The sequence below is a fragment of the Chrysemys picta genome, chromosome 1 (genome assembly GCF_011386835.1).
Source record: "Chrysemys picta bellii isolate R12L10 chromosome 1, ASM1138683v2, whole genome shotgun sequence".
In the NCBI taxonomy this organism is placed as follows: Eukaryota; Metazoa; Chordata; order Testudines; family Emydidae; genus Chrysemys; species Chrysemys picta.
In genome coordinates this window covers 272474573-272498779 of record NC_088791.1, presented here as the reverse complement: position 1 = coordinate 272498779, position 24207 = coordinate 272474573, and the positions used below count along the sequence as shown (strand labels likewise).

The following is a 24207-nucleotide window of genomic DNA, read 5'->3' as shown; positions in this document are numbered from 1 at the left end:
ACTTCACTGTAAAATATCTCTAAAACACAAAGTTTAAAAAAAGAAAACCTGCAATACCGTAACTGATTACTATAAAAGTATGTGGGAAAGAGATTATTGGTAGAAGCAGGGGCTTTAATAAGAATATAGACTGTCTCAGAATTTGAATTGAGGAGACCATAAAACAGAACATGCATGGGTACAAATATCAGATAATTAGATAAACAGACTAGGGTGTATTACCTGCCTTTGGATTAATACAGTGAAAGGGTAAGAGTTGTTCATCTGTTTTGATTTTTAAATGGATTCATTTTGTTCATCTACACATACATACCATATATTCTTTAATGGTTTAGGATCGTCAATACTTTTTAAAAAAAGCTTTTTGTTTCAGTGAAACCCATTTTAAGCATCAGAATCATTTTGATAGCAGAGGAGGTTTTAAAATGGAATGGAATTGTACTGAACACCTTGAGGTACTTTTGAAGTGATTGCTTAAAGGTTGCTGTTAGAAGTACTTCGATAAAAGTCTCTTGTGTCTATTAAATCTTAACTGTTGTGTATATTAGCTTAGTCCCTGAATTTATTAGCAGAAGTTTTAAATTATTCCAGTAAGCTAAAAATAGTGCTAAATTTCTGTTCTTTGGTAACATCTGAAGGGGTTAATGTCAACATTTTACTTGTATATAAAGAATTCCCTAAATGTGTTTTGAAATGTTTGTGTTTTTAAGCTTCACAATGAAGATGATCCTCCAGAGGCAACTGTTGAGGAGCCATCCACTTCTACAGAGACTGCACAAAATTCTCAGCCAGCAGCTTTATCTGAAGCAGATGTTTCTCCTCCACCTTATTGTAGTATTGCTGTAGAAGCAGCTGCAACCTCAGGTATTTTTCCTTTATTATAGAACAGCTCTAGGTAGTATTACTGTTGGAGAGGATCATGAGTCAGCTACTGATTTGGGGGCGTATGATGCCGCCTTTTTTTTTTTTTTTTTTTTTTTTTAATACTTACTGTTACATCCGTGGGTCACCTTTAATCAAGCATGTTTCTCTTTTTTGTGTGTGTGTTTTTTTGTTTGTTTTTAAACCAAAACCCAGGCCACTTTTGGAATTGTGCTGACTGCCCAAATTACCATACTGTGCAAATAGCGTATTATTAGCTCAAGATATCCCTTAATTTTTTTTTATTTTTTCTTTTGAAGTTCTGTGTACTTTAACTCCACAGTCAATCTTTGGCTCTTATTCAGAGTAGTCCGCAGGATCAGGGCCACAATGCATACATTTCCCATGTGGATACCATGAATAAATGTCCACACATATGAAGTATTTGCAAAAGAAGCACCTCTGCTGGCGTCATTTAATCAGCTGCAGAAACCGGTTATATGCTGATGCCGGGGTATAAAGGGAAGCCAAGTACTAGACACTAGTTAATATTGCTTGGCTTTGCAATGTATTAATATTTTGTACACATAAGTAAAATGTCCTAGAACAAAATTTGTTTTTGTTACTTTTTTAAAAGCAATATTTTACATACTAACTTAGCAAAATCGAGCCATTCCAAGAATAAGCAATTGTCCTGCCTCGGTAGACCAACTTCAGTTTGCAGCAGGGCTCTGCAGTTGATGAGATGTGACATGACCAGGAGAGGCCTCAGTTCACTAATTTTTTTTTTTTTTTTATTAAAGAATCTGAAACTCTTCTTTTAGGATGTTTCTTTGCACCCTTCTTCCACCATCAGATACAATAATTTGCATATGAGTGGAACACTTGCATTTGCTTTTTAGCAGAATGTAATCTTAGTTCCAAAACTCTTTGCCCTTTTGCAGTATCTAGGTCAAACTTTAAATTAATTACTTTTGAGCTGCAGCACTAGGCATCTTTAAATTTGTGATTCACTCTTTCCTGTTCTTTAAAAAAATAAATAAATAAAAAAACCGAAAAACTTCTCACAATGTCTGTAAACACTTATAGGTCAAGTTGCTGTAGAACAAAGAGACTGAAATTAATGACTGTACAGTTTAAATGTCACCAGCCTTGCTGTTACTTTAGTGCGCATTCTTTAAGATGGCTGTAGTCTATGGTTCTTGTTGATATTTTTCTGAGATACAAAGCATGAAACTCATTTTTTGTTTTTAACAGAAACAGAAACACATAATGAATTTTACCCTGTACCACCTCCATATAGTGTAGCTACCTCTCTTCCTACTTACGATGAAGCAGAGAAAGCCAAAGCTGCAGCAATGGCAGCTGCTGCAGCAGATGCTGCCCAAAGAGTAAGTGAAATATCTCTAAAAATCTTTTGGGAAATCTGTAAACCAGGTTGATTTTGATAATGTATAGTACTCTAAAGTAGTGTTTTAAACAGCATTTAGGCCCACACTTTAACCTTTTTTATAATAATTGTTATTGAGAGATGTCTTTTGGATGCTAAATAGCTTTTAAATTATAGTTAGATATTTGCAAGGCATTCTGAAGATGTGAAGTGCTATAGAACTGCAGAGCATTTCTTTGAAATACATCCGTTTGCTTATCACTTTAAAAAGCTACATTCTCTGTTAGATTTTGATTCTATAGCTAGTACATATCTGGAGGGAGAGGAGGAAGCAGATTCATTGAGTTAACAATTACAATTCCTGGGATAGTGCTGTGATATTATGAATGGCTTCTGATGGTAGCAAAGAGGTAACTTAAGTCAGAGAGGTATGTTGCTTTTTATTGCTGGCAAAGAAAAAATGGACACATTGAAACAAATATTTTTGTTCTTTTAGCGCGGGGGTCGGCAACCTCTGGCATGCGGCTCACCAGGGCCGGGTCGGTTTGTTTACTTGCCGAGTCTGCAGGTTCGGCCGATCGCGGCTCCCACTGGCTGCGGTTCGCCAGCCCAGGCCAATGGGGGCTGCAGGAAGTGGCGCAGGCTGAGGAATGTGTTGGCCGCCACCCCCATTGGCCTGGAGCGGCGAACCGCGGCCAGTGGGAGCCGCAATCGGCCGAACCTGCAGACGCGGCAGGTAAACAAACCGGCCTGGCCTGCCAGGGTGCAGCAAGCCATGTGCCAGAGGTTGCCAACCCCTGTGTTAGCATGTTAAGGATGATAATGTTGCACTGGCAACCTTAATTATGGTATTTCCTAACTTTTGAGTGCTTGACTTTTCAACCTTACTGTTTTTCATGTAGCATTTTTGTATGTAATCTGTTTTATATAATATCGGTATATGTGCTCTTCCACCCTCTCCAGCCCCAAGTTTCCCCTTGTTAATTCATTTCTTTTGAAAGATTCTAATCGCACTTTCCTGGTTTTCATTATACATTTAAATTCTAAACTAAGTGACACATTTAAAAAGTCATTTAAGTGAAAACAGAATATTTAAAATAATGAAATGGTTTGTTTGTCTGTAATAAATGGCTTTCTCTTAACACTGTTCTTTAGTTCTTTTGTCTTATGTTTGTTTTACATGCTTAGCACGGCCAGTTTAGGGAGTCTAGGAGTCTGTTTGATGAAATATTCCTCAGTCCACCAGAGGTATGGTACAGTTCTATCTAGTTTAGAAATTGCTGTGAATTTTCCTGCTGGTAAACAATGATGGGTTCCCTTACCCACTTCAGAATTATCTTATCACCATTGAAATCTCAGAATTGTTGCATATGCTAAATATGTGCCATTTTAGAATCTGTATTTGAATTATGCTAATATTTATATCAACCCTTTTTTCAGGGGATTATAAATACAATTAAAAAATGTATTCTGAAAACCATTTGCGTTATATAGAACTGCACCAGCTAACTGTCAAACGGGTTCCTTAAGACTCTCCTCTCTTAATTGACTAGCCAATTTTTCTTAGGGTAGACCCTACATGCCAAGTTTCAGTTACAAGAAAGTTATAAACCCCTGAAAAACGTTCATAATGGAGCTGATGATAGAACCTTATTCATAGTGGCAGTAACAGGTGCCACTAAAATGGAAGATACTGGAAAGTTAGTGCCTTTCTGTTTACAGGATATGCTATTGTATTTGTGATACTTACCAGATTGCAACATTTAAGGCGGTAAAACGCATTAACAACCTTTTAGTTCTGCTCTTCAAAAACAAATCAGTTGTATAGACACAAGTATATCATAAGATCTGTAACAGTTACAAAAAATATGTATGAATTTTTCGGGCTTAGAGTGACCAGGTGTCCCGGTTTTATAGGGTCTTTTTCTTATATAGGCTCTTATCACCTCCCCACTCCCTGTCCTGATTTTTCACACTTGCTGTCTGGTCATCCTATTTGGGCTGCATAATCCACTATATGAACTATACAATAAAAGGGGTTAAGTGAATTCAAGTTTTTTTGTTTAGCTCTCTAAAGGCATCAAGGGCTTACAGTTGGGAAGCAGAGACAGGTCTTTAATTTTTATAGAATGCTATTGAATCAACATAACTGTAACAGCGTTTAAAAGAGAACTGGATAAATTCATGGAGGTTACGTCCATTAATGGCTATTAGCCAGGATGGGTAAGGAATGGTGTCCCTGGCCTCTGTTTGTCAGAGGGTGGAGCTGGATGGCAGGAGAGAGATCACTTGATCATTACCTGTTAGGTTCACTCCCTCTGGGGCACCTGGCATTGGCCACTGTCGGTTGACAGGATATTGGGCTAGATGGACCTTTGGTCTGACCCAGTACGGCTGTTCTTATGTAACATTATGTGTTTGTAGCAGTTTCCACCTATTTTAAAAAAAAATCTTTATAACAAGATATTAAGCAATAATGGGGATTCAGTTCTGGTCACCACATGTCCAAAAAATTAAAAAATTCAGAGACCCCCATTAAAAACACCAGTAGGAGGCTGGGGGTATTTACTTTTCAAGAAAGACTGAAACATCTAAAACAAAACTACAAAACAAGATTTTCTGTACAGTAACTCCTCACTTAGTCGTCCAGGTTAATGTTGTTTCGTTGTTACGTTGCTTATCAGTTGGGGAGCATACTTATTTAAAGTTGCTCAATGCTCCCTTATAACGTTGTTTGGCAGCCGCCTGCTTTGTCCACTGCTTGCAGAAAGAGCAGTGTTGGAGCTAGCTGGTGGGGGCTTGGAATCAGGGTGGACCGACAGCCCCCCATCAGCTCCCCGCTCCCCTAAGTTCCCTGTGCAGCAGCCGCCCAGCAGGCTATCAATTTCCGGCAGTTCAGCTGTCCCTCCCCCCCCCCCCCCCCACTGCCATGTGCTGCTGCTGCCCTCTGCCTTGGAGGCTCCTGGGAGCCTCCTGCTTGCTGTGCGGGGGAGAGGGGGAAGAGCGGGGCTAATGTCAGTGTGTCCCCTTCCCCTCCCTGCTCCTGCCCCTCGCTTACCCCATTTTCATAGAGCGGGGAGGGAGGGGACACGACAGGGCTCAGGACGGAGGGAGCGTGCTGGCAGCGGGGGCTGTCTCAACTTGCTGATCTACTTAAAAAGGCAATGTACTTAGAGTGGAGTCGGCGTACTTAAAGGGGCAATGCGCATCTCTCTCACACGTACACGTATTTTTGGTCATACCTGCTGAAATATTACTTCATTTGTAAAATTATAAGTTTTATATTTTGCTGTGGCTAAAAACAGTAAATAAGCAAATAAATAATCTTGCTAGTTTGGTATTATATGTCTGTTTTCCCCTTAATGTAGATGAACTAAAATAATATTAATATAAAATTAGGGCTGATGGGTGGGGGGGGGAGACTCTTTAAGAAGCTAAAAGAATTTATTTTTTCTCTCCTGACCATTATGCTGTTTGCAGCAAGAGGAAGCCTGTCTTGCCACTTTTAAACAACGGCATCATTATTTTTTAGCTTTTCATCACCTTATGCACTTAGTCTTAAGTACACATCTTAAATACACATTTTCAAACCTTCTGTTAAAATTCCTCTAAACAGATAATACAGATTTCACATGTATGGATAAGAATTTTATTGTGTGAAAGTTGCTGTTTCTAGTTTAGCGTTTAAAATTGGACCTGGAATAAGATCAAATAACAGTGAAAGGGTCAGTGTTTGGGTGTCCAAAGTTACATGAAGTGGCTTTAAAATATTTATATTTTTGGTACTTTAAAGAGGACTGTTGTACACTATTTTTTGGTCAGTTACAACTTTGCATTTTTGCCATGTAAATTCATAATTATCAAATTAAATGAATATATTTTTTTCTCTAACTGTATCATGACACCTAAAATTCTGTGTGTAGGCAAGACAAATGCCAAACTACGTATACATCTTACCTCTTATCAAAATCGAAGATTGAGATGAGACATTTAAATCATTAAAACAAAGCAAGGATTAGGTATTTCAGTGTTTTAACATCACTGAGGACACCTTGTAGGTGTCTCCTCATATGTGACTTGACTTCTTAAAGAAGGTAGAAAATAAACTGTGATGCTTATCCTGACCACTGGTTTACAGTTGTGCTAGAGGTCTGCTAGGGCCATATTTTGAAGCCCAACCTGGATTTCCCACCCACCTGGAATCTGTCTGCACTACCATCTCTTCTTTTGGGCTCTGCCTGGTGGGGACTTTATGTGCCTGTGAGCTGTCTCTAGCTGCCTCTTGCCCATGGGGTTGGTGCAGCAGCAGCTGTATGTCCCATTCCTGCCCATCTACACCTCACTGCACCGTATGGCATGCTGAGTGACTGGCACTCAGATTCATCAGCACACTCACTCCTCAGTGTGCACACCCAAACCTAACACTTGTAATTGGCTCTTGTTGGGTGCAGGCGCCTGTTGAGTTGCAAAGATCTAAATTGTGCCCCCTGGTGGTACCATGTTAGTGAAGCTTTTGATTTGCTTTGATACATTATTTTGAAGTGTGCTACCACATGAGATTGTCTAGGATGGCAATCATTACTGTAACAGGAGCTTATTTTGTGCCCATGACAGTAGTTCATGCTAGAATTTCCCAAAATGTACATCGGGAAGTCCTAAGCAGAGTAGTTAGGGCTTGAAAAGAAAAATATTTTGTCAGAGGAAATGACAGCTCTAATATAAAATGTACTACTTAGGTTTGATTGGATGTGGTATAGTGTTATAGTGCATTCATATTTAAATAAATCATTTTATTTAAACTTAGATTATTTAATAAGTGTGTATATATTTGGGATTATGTAAGCCTGCAAGTTTAGCATCTTAAGAAACTAGGTATTTCACTGTGTGCTATATTAAACTGACTTTTCTTATTCCAATGGTCTGTAGCTCAATTTAAACTGAATATATCAATTCCAATGTATGTGTTCCAGTTTCTTTCTCCAAAGTTCATTTGAGTTTCATTGATAACTGGGCTTTATCATAGTAAAGCAATAAACTTCATTTGTCTATAGCTTAATAGATTTAATAGTATTTTGTTCTTTTGAGGTTCATTTATGTAGATCTGCCATCAAATGGGAGTCTGATGTTTTGAAAATCACAATTAATAGTTTAAATCTGCAAGATGATGCATTAGCCTAAAGTTAACTTTCCTTCACTATAAATCCAGGAAGAAGAATATCCACCTCGGGATGACTTCAGTGATGCAGATCAACTTAGAGTTGGCAATGATGGCATCTTCATGTTGGCATTTTTCAGTAAGTTATTTTTACATCCCAGATATTTGATGTGTATAGTTTAGATTTCCATTGGAACAGCAGAATATGAAAGATAGCCATAGTAAACTGCATGAACACACTGTAACAAATGGAATCTTTTTACTTATATACAGATGTAAAACAGTACCTGTTACTCAGAAAAAGCAAGTATGCTGTGTTTTTTCAGTCACTTCTGAGAATGGTGTTAAAACTAACTTACACCTGTCACAGGTCTGAACAAATCCTCAGTTAATAGCCTCAGGAATATCAAGATTATACGGTGGACTGCATCATAAAGTTCTAACAGCTGCAGAACTGCTAACTTGAATTAAAAAATTTGGATGCCAGAAATGTGATTGATTACTCTTCTACCTGAAAGTCTACCCGTAATACACGTATATGCGCGGCTTACAGACTAAATAGCTATGGAGGGATTTGTTCAGACCTACATAGTATTAATTCTTTTCAGTTGAACAAACTTAGGTATGTAAAATATAACTTTAAATTATGATCAGTTTAATAATGTAAAGCACTGTCTCCAGATAATCTTTGGATTGCCACCAACACTGCCTTAGCACTTACATTCACTGAAACTGTGTGCTGTGCACCATTTCTTTTCTAACAGATATACAGTAAAAGCTTTATCTGGCATGTTAGGGGAATCGGGGGGGGGGGGGGGCGCAGTGCTGGTAAGTGGAAAAATTCTGGTTAACTAAGAGGGAAGGAGTTTGGATGTGGGAGGGGATGCGGGAGGGGGTGCCGGATCCAGGCAGTACTCACCTTGGACAGCTCTGCGTAAGCGGCTACCTGTCCCTGCTGCTCCTAGGCGAAGGCATGGCTAGGCAACTGCCTCTGCTCGCAGGTGCTACCTCCCAGCCAACGCTTGGGTTTAAAACACCAACAGGGAAGAAGGAAATGATTTAAAGTTCTGCAAGTGGTTATGTTAAAGAGAAATGGGATGAAATAATGAAAGGGGTACTTCAGCATGGAAATAAAAACTACACACTTTCCAGAGGGTGAGATCGGTAAGAGTTTGGAGAATTGTCCCCATTCCTTGGGGTATGTAAAACTAGATAATTCTGACCTATTCCCTACAGTACATTTTCTTGTGGTTTGCCCTAAGAGAGACATAACTCATTTTCTGTTGCTATGTCTACACTGCACATTACTGGCAGTGGTGTGTAAGGTATGTTTTGGTACACACCACAGTGAAAAGCAGGTAGTGTTCGCGCTGCACTGTGTAGCTACATGCTTCTGTGAAAGGCACTGGTGAGGAGAGGCAGCAAGGAAAGGCTCAGCAGTGGGGAGCTGTTTGAGCACTGGGGAAACTACACTGCTAAAAATAGTTGATGTGGAGACACTGCTTGAGCGAGTAGGGTTCAGATGTGTCCTTACTCTATTTGCCTAAGCATTGCCTTACCATCTGCACTGCTATTGGTAGGGTTCGTGTAGTGCATGTGCTGTACATGCCGCTGAAAGGAGTGTGCGGTGTAGACACACCCTATGATTGCCTGACTAGCTTCCAGCTTTACATTGTGATTTTTGAAACCAAAGATCCCCTAAAACCAGATTTGCCGCTTTTAGTTTTAATTGTGTAAATCAGCAAAGGGGTCATTCATTATCTAAACTTGTTTTAGCTCAACTGAAAGAGAATCAGACAAACTTCTACTGTCCAGCTGGTGTTCAGAATCCGTTTATGATCTGTAGCTACCATCTAGTGGTAAAACTCTAAATTGCATTGAAAGTCATGTTTTTAAGCCATCTAGTGGCCATGTCTGTATTTTACAAACGGGAGGGGAAACCTCAGTGCTGGTACATTTAATTAAAAAAAAAAAAAATCCTATAATCTAGAGTTCTATATAAGCAAATATGTTTCCTTATAGAAATATAAGTATAGCATGTGCTGGAAGTGGTACATTGTAGGAGTAAAATAGTGATTCATATCGATTAAAAACAGCAGAATGAATAGTAAATACATCTTTAGTAGAAGCTATTGCTGACATTAGCTGCCTTCACGTCATGTAAAAAATGAGACATGGGAGTTCAGTAGCATCTTATTTTTATGCTGTAAAATATTTGTTTCAGAAGCATTATAGCTGAACAGCAAATCTGGACATAAATTAAATGATTAAAACTAAAAATATTGAACATAATTTATTTTTTCTTCATCCAAAATATATAGCAAAACTGTATGTGTCTTTAGCTGAGCCCTCTTCAGGATCACATCTTAATGTAGACTGATTACGCGTTGAATATACATTCAAAGAGATTATCCAAAAATCAGATAGTATAAGGATAGAAATGAATAAATATGAGAGAGAGCCAGGTTTAGTAATGTTGAAGAACATGGCAGTAGTTTAGAACAATAAATTAATCCATCAGAGCAGATTATGCCAATTTTCTACCAATATTTGGACATAGTTGTAAAGGGAAATGCTGAGGTTAAGGAGTATAAACGAATAACAAGAAAAAAGTGCCATGCAATGAGGCTTTATGGCACATGGTAGAAATTGTGAGGATGCCAAGAGAGAGATTCCTAATTGTTCTTAGGTGTGTATTTCTGGTATCTTAAAGCTTAAGAAGAGTGGCTAGTTCTTGTTCGAGTAGTGTCCCTGTGGGTGCTCCACTTGAGGTGCACATGCACCTCATGTGCCTTCGATCAGAGTTTTTTGGCAGCAGTACTCGTTCGGTCTGCCCATGCACCCCAGGCATCCTCTTGCCCTGTACTGAGGGTATTTAGAACTGCGACAGCTGAACTGCCTTGAGTTCCTTCTCAACCATGCTGGCCAAAGATGGAATGTGCATAGTACTCAATACTTGTTCTTAATATTTTCTTTTTATAATAGCTTTTCTCTTAGTTAGTGTGGTGTTTCTTTTTGGGGGTCTTTTTTCCATTGGTTGAGGCTTTTGCCTCCTACCTTCATGCCCCCTTGTTTGAAGAAATCTGTATTTATTTTTGGGGCATGCCTAAGTCCCCAGGTTTCTAACGTTGCCTCACTTGCTGGGAGTCCTTCCCAGTTAGCGATGGCAACTTGCACTGTCTTCTGTCTTCAGAGATTCACACCTGCTTTCAAAGTGCAAAATCTGCATTAGTTTTAAGAGCTGCTCCAGGAGGGGCAGGGAGATTAACTTCATCTCCTTATGATGAGACGTTCCTTTTGTCCAGTGTCCAATCCAGCCCTGGAGACCACATCCCCCACCCCACCCAGTACAGTGGTTTCCAAGCAACCATTGTTCCCCATCAGTCTCTGGGAGACCTACAAATGACATGGGGAAAGACTTCTCCCTAGAGGAGTACTGAATCTTCTCAAAGAGCATACCTCTGAGATGCATTGTAACAAAGACCCCATGCCCCTCAAAGGCTTCCACAGAAGCTTCAAGTACTCTTGGTACCAAGAGCTCTAAATCAAAGTCCTCAAGCACATCTAAATTCCACAGTACCAACTGAAGACTTCGGTACCATAGAAACATGACTCTGCTGATAGAGATTCCAGGGACTTCACATAGAAGAAGTTGGCACCTCCGGCATCTTTGACTGCATCTTTGGTACCGCAGCAGACATTCAAGCAGGCATTGGTGCCTCCAATACCTTCCTCGGTGCTGGAGGCCTCCACATGTGCAGCCCACCAGGTTCCCACACAACTGTACCCAGTGCTGCAGGAGTTCAGGTTTTCCAGGGATTTGCTTGTCTTCAATGAACTTGTCTCCTTTATTGATCTCAATCAGGCCCCCAGTACTGCAACCTCCACTATCTCCAGTACCTCATATATGACTGGTACTACCTGATTCCCCAATACCCATGCATACGGAGAGACAAACCATCATTCCTCCTTTGTTTGTGCCTCCATGAGACTGTGTGGATGAGAGCTCTTCAGACTCTCAGATTTTGTTCAGGGCTCTTAAGATTCCTGCCTAGACCACGGTCTCCTGAATTTGCTTAATTGAGGGGTACTTGTAAGTTTGGGAGACCTCTATGTGCTCAGCACCCTCTTTGGTACAATTAGTCCTGGATACCTTTCCTGTTCCATTGTTGTCCCTCTCTGGCCATATTAGGACCCTTGGGCTTTTATCACCAACAGTTCTCCAGGGTTGCAGGGAATGCCAGTGTCAGCACTCAATCAGTTCCCTCCGTTCCTCCACAACAATCTACACCATTGGTGGAGAAGGTTAAGGATCAAGAAAAGAGAGCTGATAAAGAGGCAACCCCAGAGACTATTATTTCATCATCCTCCCGAGATGAAGTTGTTATGCCTTCTCTGTTCCATAGATGACTTGAAATAATTTCAGGAGTTGATACAAAGAGTAGCAGATGCTCTTCATATCCCATTAGAAGGATTACAGGAAACCAGCACAAATTGCTGGATGTTCTTCACACACCATCTTCAACACAAGTAGTCCTTCCGGTAAACCAAGTTTTGTTAGATCCCGCCAAGACAATTTGGCAGACCCCCCCCGCTACTGGCTCCCTGAACAGCTGAGAGAGCAGACACAGTACTACATTATGGCTAGTGGTTCAGACTATTTTCCCATTCTGCACCAAACTCCTTAGGTGTGGATTCAGTAATGAATCCACAGTCCCAAATGATAAAGACCAAAAGTGCAAAGACTTTGGTTGCAAAAGTTAGTTGTCTGCCACCCTGCAATGCAAAATTGCTAATTGCCAGATGATTTTGACAAAACATAATGACATTAACTATTCAAAATTTAATTCCCTATTGAACATCTTCTGCAAGAGCTGAGGGAACATCTTCAGGCTCTCATCACAGAGGGAAAACTTCTTGCAAGGACATCTTTGGGAACTTCTCTTGATTCTTCCACACAGCAGCAGCCCACTCTATCTTCACAGCTGTAGTTCTGTGTCCAGTGTTGTGGAAATCCCGAAGACGGCAGCCACATGAAGTCCAGAACACTCTAGAGGACCTCCCCCATGGTGGTCTTAACTTAGTCAAGTCCGCAATGATTTCCTGCATTTGTTGAAGGAGTATAGGGCCACCCTTTGGTTGTTGGGTGTATATAGGCCTGTAAACAGGGAGATTTAGTTTGATTTCAGACAGCTCAGTTTCCTATCTCTACCATAGGGTGCTGGAGACACCTAAAAAGAAATCCAGAATGGAGAGGTGAAAGTTCTTGATCATTCCACCTGAATTGATGCAGTAGCCTTCATCTACAAAGTTTTCATTCTGACCACAAACATGTCCATTATCCAGACCTGATGCTGTACATTCCTGCCCCCTCAATCCTCTCACTTTTGGGGATCATCAAATTATCTCCAGCAAATGGATTTTGGGGGTCATAACATTGGGCTTTTCCATCCATTTTTTTTAGGATCCTATCAGTATAGACTCCTTCCTTGTATTCTCTACTGTCCCTACACAGCTTCACCAATGGTGAGTAATAATCTTCTTTGAGTGCTTGCATGTGTCCATTCCAGTGTAGGGGTGTGTGCTTCCCTAGATAGTTGCTGGAAATTTTTCCCGTAGTGGTATCCTTTGGGTCTGCTCTAGCACCCCCTGGTGTTACACACTCACAGCATCTGTATGACGGCCCCTGCCAAGCCCACTCCCCTTCAATTCCTCCTTACTGCCCATGACGGTTGCTGGCACCTTCATTGCCTAGGCAGTTCCTCTCTTAGTGGATTTTCTGTCAATTTTAGTGTAAATAGTTATTACAGTTTTTAGTAATTAATGGAGTTTTAATAGTTCTATATGGTTTGGGCTCCTCCGCTCTTAGATCGTGGAGCTGTCCACTGTCCTGGTGCCGAGGCTTGCCTTGTTCACTGTGGTTCAAGCCTTGAGCTTCATACAATAAGTCTATGCCTTTGAGCAACCTGCACTTGACCTGCCTCAAGTGCTTAGGGGAAGCTCATAGGAAAGTCCACTGCCAAATTTGCAAGGAGTTCAAGCCCCAGACCCAGAAGGACTGAGTTGCTTGATTTGAAGGTCTTCCTCATGGAGGCGTCCCTAAGACTGGCCTTGGAGCTGTGCTCGGAGTCAGCACCAAGTGCCTTGACCTCGGTTCAGCGCGCTCCTCCATCATCCTATGTCTCCTGGTATCGATCGTTTTTTCTTGGGCACTAGGGAAGACATGTCCAGCAGTCTTCCCTGATCCCTGTTCAAAGGATAGAGATCATGGGGGCAGTACTCGACTCGATGTAAGCAAGGGCTCTGCTTCTGGACAAATGGCTCCTCTTGATTGTGTCCCTGATAAGATCTCTCCAAAGTCATCAGATGATGACTGTGCAAAAGTGCCTGAGTCTTATAGGTTACGTGGAGTCATGCACATACATAGTGCAACATGCGAGACTAAGACTCAGGCCTCTACAAGCCTGGCTAGCCACGGTCTACTCCCTCTCTTGCCATCACCTGGATTCTGTGCTCATGGTTCTGGTACAGGTCCTCAAGTTGCCGACATGGTGGCTGCACAGCCTCATGGTATATGCAGGTGTGGCCTTCTCTAGCCATCCTTGTTTCTGGTATGCAACACATCAGCCCTTAGCTGGGGAGCCCACCTGGGGTCCCTCAGATCTCTAGGTCTTTGGACTCCAAGAAGAGCTTTTCCTGCACATCAATGTCAGGGAGCTCAGGGCCTGCCAGGCATTTCTACCCCACCTGTCACACACCTCTATTTCGATCCTCCTGGACAATATGACTGCTATGTTCTACATAAACAGGCAGGGCGTTCTGTGCGTTCTTCTCCTCACCTCCCCCACCACCACCACCATTAAGCAATCAGCCTGTGGGAGCTCTCTATCAATCACTCTATCAATCTAGGGGCATCTTGCCTTCCCAGGACTCACAACCAGCTAGCAAATTGCCTCAGCAGACCCTTCTTCTCTCACCAGGAGTGGTCTCTGTCTAGACATTGAGGGACATCTTTCAAGTGAGGGGGGACTCTGTTGCACTTTATTGCACGAGTCTAAATGAGCCCATGGGTCACTGCCAATTCATGCCTGCAGCTCCTCAGGCACATGGCAGCATGAGCTTTTGTCACAGTACATGCTTGTTTACATTTACTGTGCTTTCAGGATAGTTTATACCCTTAACAGAGACACTCTGAACAAGTTGCTCTCGATTCTCAACCATGTGCAAATTTCTTTCAAGTAGTGGAAGAATCCAAACAAGGTATGCTGAGGAGTTCCCTTCAGCCACCCCCCTCTCCCGCTTTCACAATAGTTTTGGATGCGTCACTTCTAGGATGGGAGCTCATCTACAGGTCCACACTGTCCAGGGCACATGGTCCACCAAGGAGTCTGCCCTACCTATTAACTTTCTGGAGCTCAGGCCTGTAAGATGCTTCCCATCATTTCCTCCCTGTGACAGAAGGTCAGTCTCCAGTACAGATAATGTAATTAATTGGCACAGTCCTGGACTCAACAACGGCCAGAGCTTTCCTACCTCAGGTGAGGTTTCATACAATGCAAAGCTTTATTCTAGACTTAAAGGCTCATTCGCTCACCACAATGCAAAACTGTTCAAGGCTACTCAGTAACATGTCAGAGTGCACTTGGGTAGTCCAATACGCCAGACTGCCTTTCAGACTTCTCAAGGCTGGTTGGCTGAGGTGCGCTCATCAATGAGGCACCACATAGACATGTTAGTGCACATTCCAAATTGGATCCAATCTGCCTTAGATTGGAGGATGGATCCAGCCCATATTTATGAGGAATTTCCCTTTGTCCTGTCTCAGCTATCTTTTACCTTAGTCACAGATGCCTCAGACCTGGGATGGGGAGCTCAATTGGGATCCCTGCAGATACAAGGTTTCTGGTCTCTCCCAGATTTGTGTCTCCACTCTGATATTTATGTGTAGCTATCTGATTAGTTTGCATGGTGTTCCTTCTGTGCATCAGCGAAAGGGACATGTTGGTGCTGACTGACAATAGTATGGTCCTATTTTATGTAAATGGATGGTGGGACATCCAGTCCTCATTACTTTGCCCCAAAGTTATTCTGCTTTGTCTGCATTGCCAGCTCTATACTTCTGAAAGCAGCCTACCTCCCAGGGGCTCAGAACAGGATTGCAGATTGCGTTAGCGTTGTTTATCACCACGAGTGTTCCCTTCACCCAGATGTAGTAAGGTCCATTTTCCAGCTCTGGAACACCCCAAGTGGATCTGTTTACAAGAAGACGACAGAAAACGTCACCAGTTTTGCTCCTGGGCAGGTTCATTAATGAATATTTTTTCACTGCAGTGGTCAGAGGGTCTACTGTACGCTTCTTCTCTCCTGCCCCCACCCCCCTTTCTTCTGTACAGAGTTCTGTGCCAGGTCAAGCAGGACAAGGCCCAGGTTATACTGATCATTTTGGTATGGCCCATCAGCATTGTTTTTCAGAGCTCTTGGACTTCTCCATCAGTCCACCATTGTCACTCCTGCTTCACACAGACTTGATTTCACAGAATTGTGGTCATCCCCTCCACCCCAGTCGTCAGGCCCTCCATCTGACGACCTGAAATCTTCGTGTTTAATATTTAGCAGAGAAGTTCAAGATGTGCTGCTGAATAGTGGAAAATAGTCAACTAGAACCTGGCTAAATGGAACAGATTTTCAGTCTGGTCCAGACTGGAAGGGGTTTGCTGGTTCTTGCTTCTATTCAGCATGTGCTGGACTATCTTCTGTCTCTAAAACATCAAGGATGGGCAGTTAGCTTGGTCAACATCTAGAGGCTATATCAGCATTTTATCCACCTGTTGATAACCGTTCTTTTCCAACCCGATGGCTGTAAGATTTTTAAAGAGTTTGGACAGACTATTTCCACAGGTATAGAACCCTGTTCCTTCATGGAGCATGAATCTAGTCTTAACAAAGCTAATGGGTGTCTCCCCCCTGCCCTGCACCCCCCCCTCGTCCCCAGTGACCTCTCTGTTGCACCTTTTGATGAAGCTGACATTTTTAATAGCCATTATGTCACCCAGGAGAGTGGTTGAGTTGAGGACTCTAATATCAGATCCGGCATATATGATTTTCTATGCAGAGAAGTATGTTTTGTCATCATCCAAATGGTCTCCACTTTTCACATTAACTAAGCAATCTTCGTAATGACCTTCTTCCCAAAGACTCGTGATAATACGGGGGAGGAGAAACTTTATACTCTGGATGTTCAAAGAGCTTTACTGTTTTATCTGGAATGGACTAAACCTTTTATGTCTTCAACTCAATTGTTCATTGCATTTGCGGACAGAATGCAGGCCAGTCCTGTTTCCACTCACTGGATTTCTTCTTGGATATCCAGTTGAACTTGTCAGTCACAAGTTGGCTAACGTGAATCTGCCAGCTAGCGTTGGGTCAATCGACTAAGTCCAAGGCAACCTCCATGACTTTTTTGGCCAGCGTTCTGGACATTGGCAAAGCGGCAACCTGGTCATCATGTCATGCTTTGGCTTTCACTACACTACCTCTCAACGACCTAGAAATGATGCTAAATTTGGACAAATGGTTCTCCAGTCCCTCTTTAAAATAGACTCTGAACCCACTCCAATTGGGACTGCTTGCGAGCAGCTCCTTATAGTGGAATGGACATGTTCAGTCACTCAAAGAAGAAACTGTTACTAACCTTTCTATAACTGTTTTTTGGGATGTTGCATATGTCCATTCTACAACCTGCCCTCCTTCCCCTTTTTATCGGAGTCTTCCACTAGGAAGGAACTGGGGTGGTGGGGGGGATTGGAGATGGCTCCACCCTTTACGCCTGAGCTCTGTGCAGAAGGCACCAGAGAGTGCTCAAGCCACCCCAACTAGTACTGCTAAAGGGAAAGAACTGTGAACTGGAGTATGCGCACACTCGCAGTGGAATGGACATGTATAACACATCTCGAAGAACAACTGTTATGGGAGGGTAAGTAACTTTCTTTTGTTTTTTCAAGAGAAACCTGTCTGATCTGTTTCTTTACCATTTCTCCCACCCTGCTGAAGTTGCTTAGGAAGACTTTTGTCCTAATTTGGGCCCCTACATTCATTAGTACAGTAGTAATGAGAAGGAGTGGTTGGGAATCCAAGTAATGGTGTATTTTTTTTTTTTTTTTTTTTTATGTGCTCATTTCTCCTTGAGCAATTCTATAAAGTTTCTTCATACAGCAAGGATTTTTATATAGGATACTGAAGTATACACAGAAGAGTAAAAAAAATGAAACCACTTCATGAAAAATTGCTGATATCCCTTTTCTCTTTTGACTGCCGGATGTGATCTCTTGATATTTTTAGCCTGGGCTTTGGCTCATAGGTTAATGTATCACTATTTAACCTAACCATATGGCACACCTCTAATGTAAATGTCTACTAATGTACTATTTCAAAGAATGATGCAGATACAAATGGCAATCTTAACCCATTGCTCTGTGTTGGGATATTTTTTTACATATAAATCTTTTACATCTTTTTTTGTGAGAATCCTCTTAGGATGGTTCAGTATTATACTACTACAATTTCATAAGCCTGGGCTTGGAATTGAGCGCTAATATATCTGGTGTTCAATAGGCAGTAGAGTGGAATATCTTTAGTTTTCATTTTGAAATCCAAAGACTTCGGTAGGTGTTAATTTTGTAGGAGCTTTAAGTGAAAGTTCTAGCTGTTATCTATTTATTCTAAAGATAAAGATCTACCATTCAAAAATTTAAACAGTATAAAAAGTTAATGTATACACCTGCCAAGTATCAACTCTTGGATGTAAATACTGGAATATCATATTTGTATGTATTAACAGTGGGCATATTGACATGTGAATTGGCTAAAAGAAAACCTTAAATGTCAGATATCCAGGAAGGCAGCTTTAGTTTTGCTTCAGCTCTTCAGTGTTGAATGAAGCAGTTGTGCATTGTAGTGATGCATCATGCTCCTTGAAGGCTGCTGCTGTTGATTTCAAAAACAAACCGGATTCCAGTGTTGTCACTGCAGGTAAATTAAAAAATGTTTAATTCTGAGAGCGTGACTTTAATGAAAGCCAAGAAATTCAAATATGGCAGGCAGTCTGTACTTAACTTTAATGTCACAGAGGCAGTGTCTGCAGGAGTGTGAGGAGTTCAGAGGACATTAACATGCAGCTATGTCTTGAAGTCAGCTGAGTGCTGCCTTGCCACTTGCTATATGGATAATTTCAGCATATTGCTCTTAAGTCTAATGGTGTTCTTACCCTACTTACAGGGAGTTTTAAACATTAATACAAAAAGTTTTATTTTAACTTTTTTTTAATAGTGCAAATTTAGTAGACAATTACACCTTAATAGATTTTATTCATGTTTTATAAATAGCCAAAACTATTTTTGGGGAAAATGACTTTAAAACTGCTGCAGAGACCTTAGCTAAAGTAATAGTATAAGGCCAGGAGAGACCCCTATATCATCTAGACTGACCTCCTGTATATCACAGGCCACCAAAACCACCCTAAACCCTCTCACTAAACTGAACAAACAAAACTAGACCAAAGTGTTACAGCCCAAAGGAGACTAAAATATTGTGTGCTCAATGAAGAGACTAGGAGGGACCATGGTGCACCAATGCCTGAGCCCCCTGCAATGGCAGGAATTAATTGAGATATACCCAGATGATCAGGAACAACTATCCGAATTCCATGCTGCAAGAAGGTGAAAACCTTCCAAGGTCACTGCCAGTCCCGCATATAGTGATCAGTTAGACCCTGAACATGTGGGCAAGAACCAGTCAGCTAAGCCCCAGAGGAGGTGTGTGTGGGGGGAACTGGTGCCACTTCAGAGCACTCATCCAGTCTATCGAGTGTTCTGTCTCTACCTGTTGCAACCTCTGATCCTTCAGAGCAAGGAGACAAAACAAACAAACAACAAAAAAACAGAATATACTGGCAGTGGGGATTGGAATTGTTTTTAAATCAGTTTTACCTTCTCAGAGGGAAGGCAGGTTAGTTGGGCATGCTCTACTTTTAGGAAACCAATGTTGCATTACATCTGCTTTTCCATTTGCCTCCATGAATTTAATTTTCTTTTCTTCATCATTTGTTCTAAAGCTTTGCATACTACTGCGGTCAGACTAACAGGTCTGTAATTGTTTGGATGACTTTTTCTGCCTTTCTTAAATATAGATACAAGGTTAGTTCAGTATGCCTGGAGAATAACTAACCCCAAATAGATAGAATTATCAAAAATCCTTGCGAATGAGCTAGCAATCTCGTGTGCCAGTTTTTTCAGTATTCTGGGATGAAAAATATTAGGTGTCCCCCCCTCCTCCCCCACCCCAGATTTGAGTGCAGTAGTAATTGCTATTTCTATACACACATTTCCATCAGCCGTCCTGCCTTCATATCCAGGTTCCATCTTGCAATTATTGAACACAGTGGTAATGTATTAATTTAGTTTTGGGGCTGTAGAGATTATTTTTTAAACTCTTCCCCATCCACACTGCACAGCAGCCCAGCCATATCCATCCATCCTTTTTATTTATATAACAAAATCTTAAATTAAAATAAATGTTTGACAAGAGCTAATTCAGCTTGACTTTGGGCAATTCTTACTTCATTCATACGTTTTCTAACCTCCATGATGTAGCTTTCTTTGCTGATCAGTCCCTTTTTTCCATTCCATATAGGCTTTCTGCTTACTCCTGATAACCTTTTTAGACTGATTATTCATCCAGTTGGGTCTGGAGCCTTTCCCTACAAGTTTTTTGCTCCTGACTTGGGGCACAAATTTCAGATAGTAACAATGGTTCTTCAAGTTGTCCCCCTATGGGTGCTCCACAACCCGCCCTCCTCCCCCTACTTGAGAGTTCTCATTTATGACTCTGTGGTACAGAAGGAACTAATGGGGATTAGCCCATGCACGCTGGCTAGCCTTGTGGCGCAGCACAAAGACAACGCATGCGCGGGCCCAACAGACACTGCTACTGAAGTTCTCCAATAAATAGCATAGGGACACAAATGCACGTACAGTGGAGCACCTGTAGGGATACAGCTTGAAGAATCATCATTACTGCACAAGGTGAGTAACTTCTTCTTCAGAGTAAGAGGGGCCAGGGGAAAAACACAAGGCCTGCCTCTGGCCTTTCCTGTTTTCTACTAAGTTCTTACGTACTATTATTTTTCCATTTCATTTTCAGTGGCTGATCTGTCTCCTGGTTTCAACTGGCATAGTATCCCTGTCATTTCTGTATTACTGTAAAATTTGTCTGTCCAATCTTTATAAAGCTAGTATGCATTTCTTTATAAATCATGACTTTTGGATTCTGTATACTCATCTGAATATGAATCCAGAACTCATTTTCCAAGTAGACTTTGGGCCCTGGATACAAGCTCCTGAATATGCACTAAAGGTATAAATATTTGTGTTCTGCAGTTGTGTATCACTTAATCTCACTTCTTGTGTTCTACTCTACAAATGTTGTTTCCATCTAGATTGTGCTTGTGTATATTCTTTTAAAGCTTAACCTTTCAGTGGTTGATATTACTGTTGGTTCTTTAATGTTTTTGCAGTTCAGATCATTGAATTGTTTTTTAATTTTTAGTTTTCTTTGATATTAGATTTTTTTCTTCAAAATGTGTCTCCCTCCCCCCCCACCAACATAGATAAAAGTTAAGTTGTCATCAAAGCTGTTTTAAAGATGAGGGATAATCATACCACTAATGCTTACAAATCTTACTCTTGCCTGATTTTCTCAGAAAATCTATATTAGAGAGAGCGACTACATTACCTTTATGATTTTTTAGGAGCTTCTGAGCCTCAGATTCTCAGATCAACAGCCAAACTTTCTTAAAGAGAAAGAGTTGTATTGTTAGTATTGATAAGTATAAGTTCCAGCTTTTTGTGGGCCATTGAGTCTGACAGCTTCACCGCCAGAATCCATCACACTTCTCCCTTCTGTCAATTTTGATGATATTGAGATTTGAGCATGTGCAATTTAAAAAAACAAACAAACAAAAAAAAAACCCCCACTATCCTACCAAACCAAAACACTAAACCCACAATTTTCCCCCTGGGAAGAGGGTCTGAGAGAGAGAATAAACATGTATCAGATGTTAGCCTGGTGATTGTGTGCTGCTGAAAGTAGGGTTACCATATTTAACAAATAAAAAAAGAGGAAGCTCTACGGGGCCTTGGCCCCGCCCATTTCCCAGCCCCACCCTGACTCCGCCCCTTCCTCCCTCCCACTCCCAGCCATGCGAAAAGGGCTGCCCGAGCGCTACCGGCTTCACGGTTTGCCGGGCAGCCCCCAGACCCTGCGCCCCTGGCCGGTGCTTCCCCAGCGCAGCTGGAGCCCGGGAGGGGAAGCGCCCAGCCGGGGGTGCAGGGTCTGGAGGCTGCCCGGCAAACCGTGAAGCCAGTAGCGCTTGGGCTTCGGGCAGCCCCTATGCCTCCGGACGCTGCGCCCCCGGCCGGGCACTTCCCCTCCCGGGCTCCGGCGGCGCAGGGTCCGGAGGCATGGGGGCTGCCCGAAGCCCGTAGCGCTCGGCTCTTAAACAGAGCCGAAGAGTCAGGGGAGGAGCAGAGCAGCCGCGGGAGGGGAAGTGCCCGGCCGGCATTTTCCCGGACATGTTCGGCTTTTTGGCAATTCCCCCCGGACGGGGTTTTGATTGCCGAAAAGCCGGACATGTCCGGGAAAAACCGGACGTATGGTATCCCTACTGAAAGAGACTCAGATGGTGGTGGGGGCAGTATAACCATCAGTGTAGAACAGAATGGAAAGGGAGTAGAGTAGAGCTCCTTTGGCACCGAAAATATTAGTGGTATTTTAACTGCTGAGACTCTTTGAGGCTTATGATTTTTTTTTCTTTTTTTAACCTGCATCCTCTGTTGCATGCAGTTCCTCTGAGTGAAGTTGTCCTGTTCCCCTGCCTTTAAGGCTTAAGACACAGAAGGCCATGTTTGACCCAAATAGGATCATAATAGGAAATGGCAAAAAAGTTTTTTCTTTATAATTTTTCTTAAGAGCGAGAGATGTTACTTGTAAAGGTTTTTTTAAATGTGGCAACTTATGTTGCTGACTCTGAGTTCTTAAGGTATTTTCAGCTGTTTCAATACTGAGTAAAGTGGTAGTGTTTTTGGCAGATCCCGGATGGATAGTCCTGGAGACTGAAATCTTTCCATGGTACAGTACAGTATGAGCAGCAGCAGTGACAGCTGCTCTAATAGGCTTCAATCATATTTTGGAACAATCCTTCTACGGAGAGCAAGGAACCTAGAACTCCTCCTTTTTGTCCCTTACACAGTGGTGCCTGCTAGCCCACAAGATGGTGTATTCTATACAGAGGACCAAGGAGGGGCTGCATTGCAGCCTGTCCCCAGATTGGCAGAGGGTAGAGTAATTCCATCTTTCCCATCAACTTAATTTTGTACACAAATCCTCTTTGTGCAAGACATGGCAGTTGGGAGGTACAACCCTAGAGGGTAACTAAACCGTAAGTGAGAAACAGCATGGGCTTTATATAGCACTAGTAATGCCAGACAAAAACTTACTCTTTTTTAAATCAAACTACAGAATTAGTGGAAGAAAGGCAACAGATGTTGCCAAATTTCAGAAATCCATCTTACGATATCTTACTTGAAAATTTCATATTAGCTGAAGTCTAAGAGGAATGTCATTTTAGAAATGAAAACTGGCAAGAAGTGAAGACTACATAAGGTAAAAAGTAAATTGCACTTAGTTAGGAAATGTATGCTGAACACTGCCTCTAATCAGGAGAGGGCTCTGTGTGCAGAAGTAAGTTTGGTGGTTTTTTTTTTTTTTAACTTGCAAGTTTTTAAATGGTAATCATATACATTGAAAGCTGTTTCCACAGCCTTGTTATAAGCTTGGTAAAGACTTGAGGGCTTTCAAGACAAATTTCTGGGTTGAATTCCATTTCACTTCATGTGTGCACTTCAAATATAAAGTAAACAAAACGTAATGATAAATAGGTTCCACTATAGTAGATAGCAAGAGTGCTTTATATAATAAAATTAAGGGGTCCCCCCCCTTCATTGGTATGCTTGGGAGATTCTTTAACTTTGATGCATGTTTGATAAAATAACTTTGGACTTCTGTCATTTTCCCTTCAAAATATTTAGGCGGCTCTACATCAAGAGGAAAAATTTTGTCATACTTAAGTTTCACTTGAGTTTTCCCAAGTGAGTGCACAGAAGTTTGTAATAGCTTGAAAGTAAGCTCTATATTTTTGAAGTAGAACATCCACAACTTAATATTTATTTTGTCAGTTAAACTATTTTCCCTATAGAGATTTTTTTATACAATTCTTTAGACCAGTTTTTAAAAAAAAGCTATTAAGAATTCCAAGATGTACTGATATCTAGCTCTATCATACTATACTATAGCAGTTCTATTTATTTATTATTGTTCACTATTGAGTGTAAGAGTCTGCACTTCATACCAAATAATTTGCTGTCTAACTCCTCCCATTGAAAAACCTATTCTTTTCAAGAATGAGTAATAAAGTAAAAGGGCTTTGATCAATGTAGTTGTAAGAGTGAGTGCACAAAATTTTATTTTGTAAAGCACCTTTCGTGTTTCACAATTGTGTTCAGAGTACAAATTGCGGCAAACTAGCGCGATTGACTGCACAAGTGATATAGTGCTAAAATTAATGGCACCAGCCTATAAAGAAAGCAGGATATAAATGCATTAGTGAGAGAGTAGCTGAACTAACTGAAACAGGGAGTGGTCTGTATTGTAGAGTTATTTGATTTTTCAATGAGAGCACCCAATGCAG

General features: G+C 41.4%; 1 protein-coding gene across 4 annotated transcripts in view; it reads left to right on the top strand.

Annotated features, from left to right (window-relative positions):
* The window catches only part of NDFIP2 (Nedd4 family interacting protein 2), a 66791-nt gene that overhangs the window by 27771 nt on the left and 14813 nt on the right, over positions 1-24207 (top strand). For 2 of the 4 annotated variants that reach the window (XR_010597737.1, XM_042861667.2), the window contains exons 2-5: positions 711-864; positions 2119-2252; positions 7458-7545; positions 7680-7709. Coding sequence is in view for 2 of the 4 variants with exons in the window: in XM_042861667.2 (XP_042717601.2) it covers positions 711-864; positions 2119-2252; positions 7458-7545; positions 7680-7709 (406 nt within the window). In the remaining 2 variants the exon portion in view is untranslated. The remainder of the gene's footprint in view (positions 1-710; positions 865-2118; positions 2253-7457; positions 7546-7679; positions 7710-24207) is intronic. The other 2 variants (XR_010597738.1, XM_005307663.5) reach the window with 1 other exon arrangement.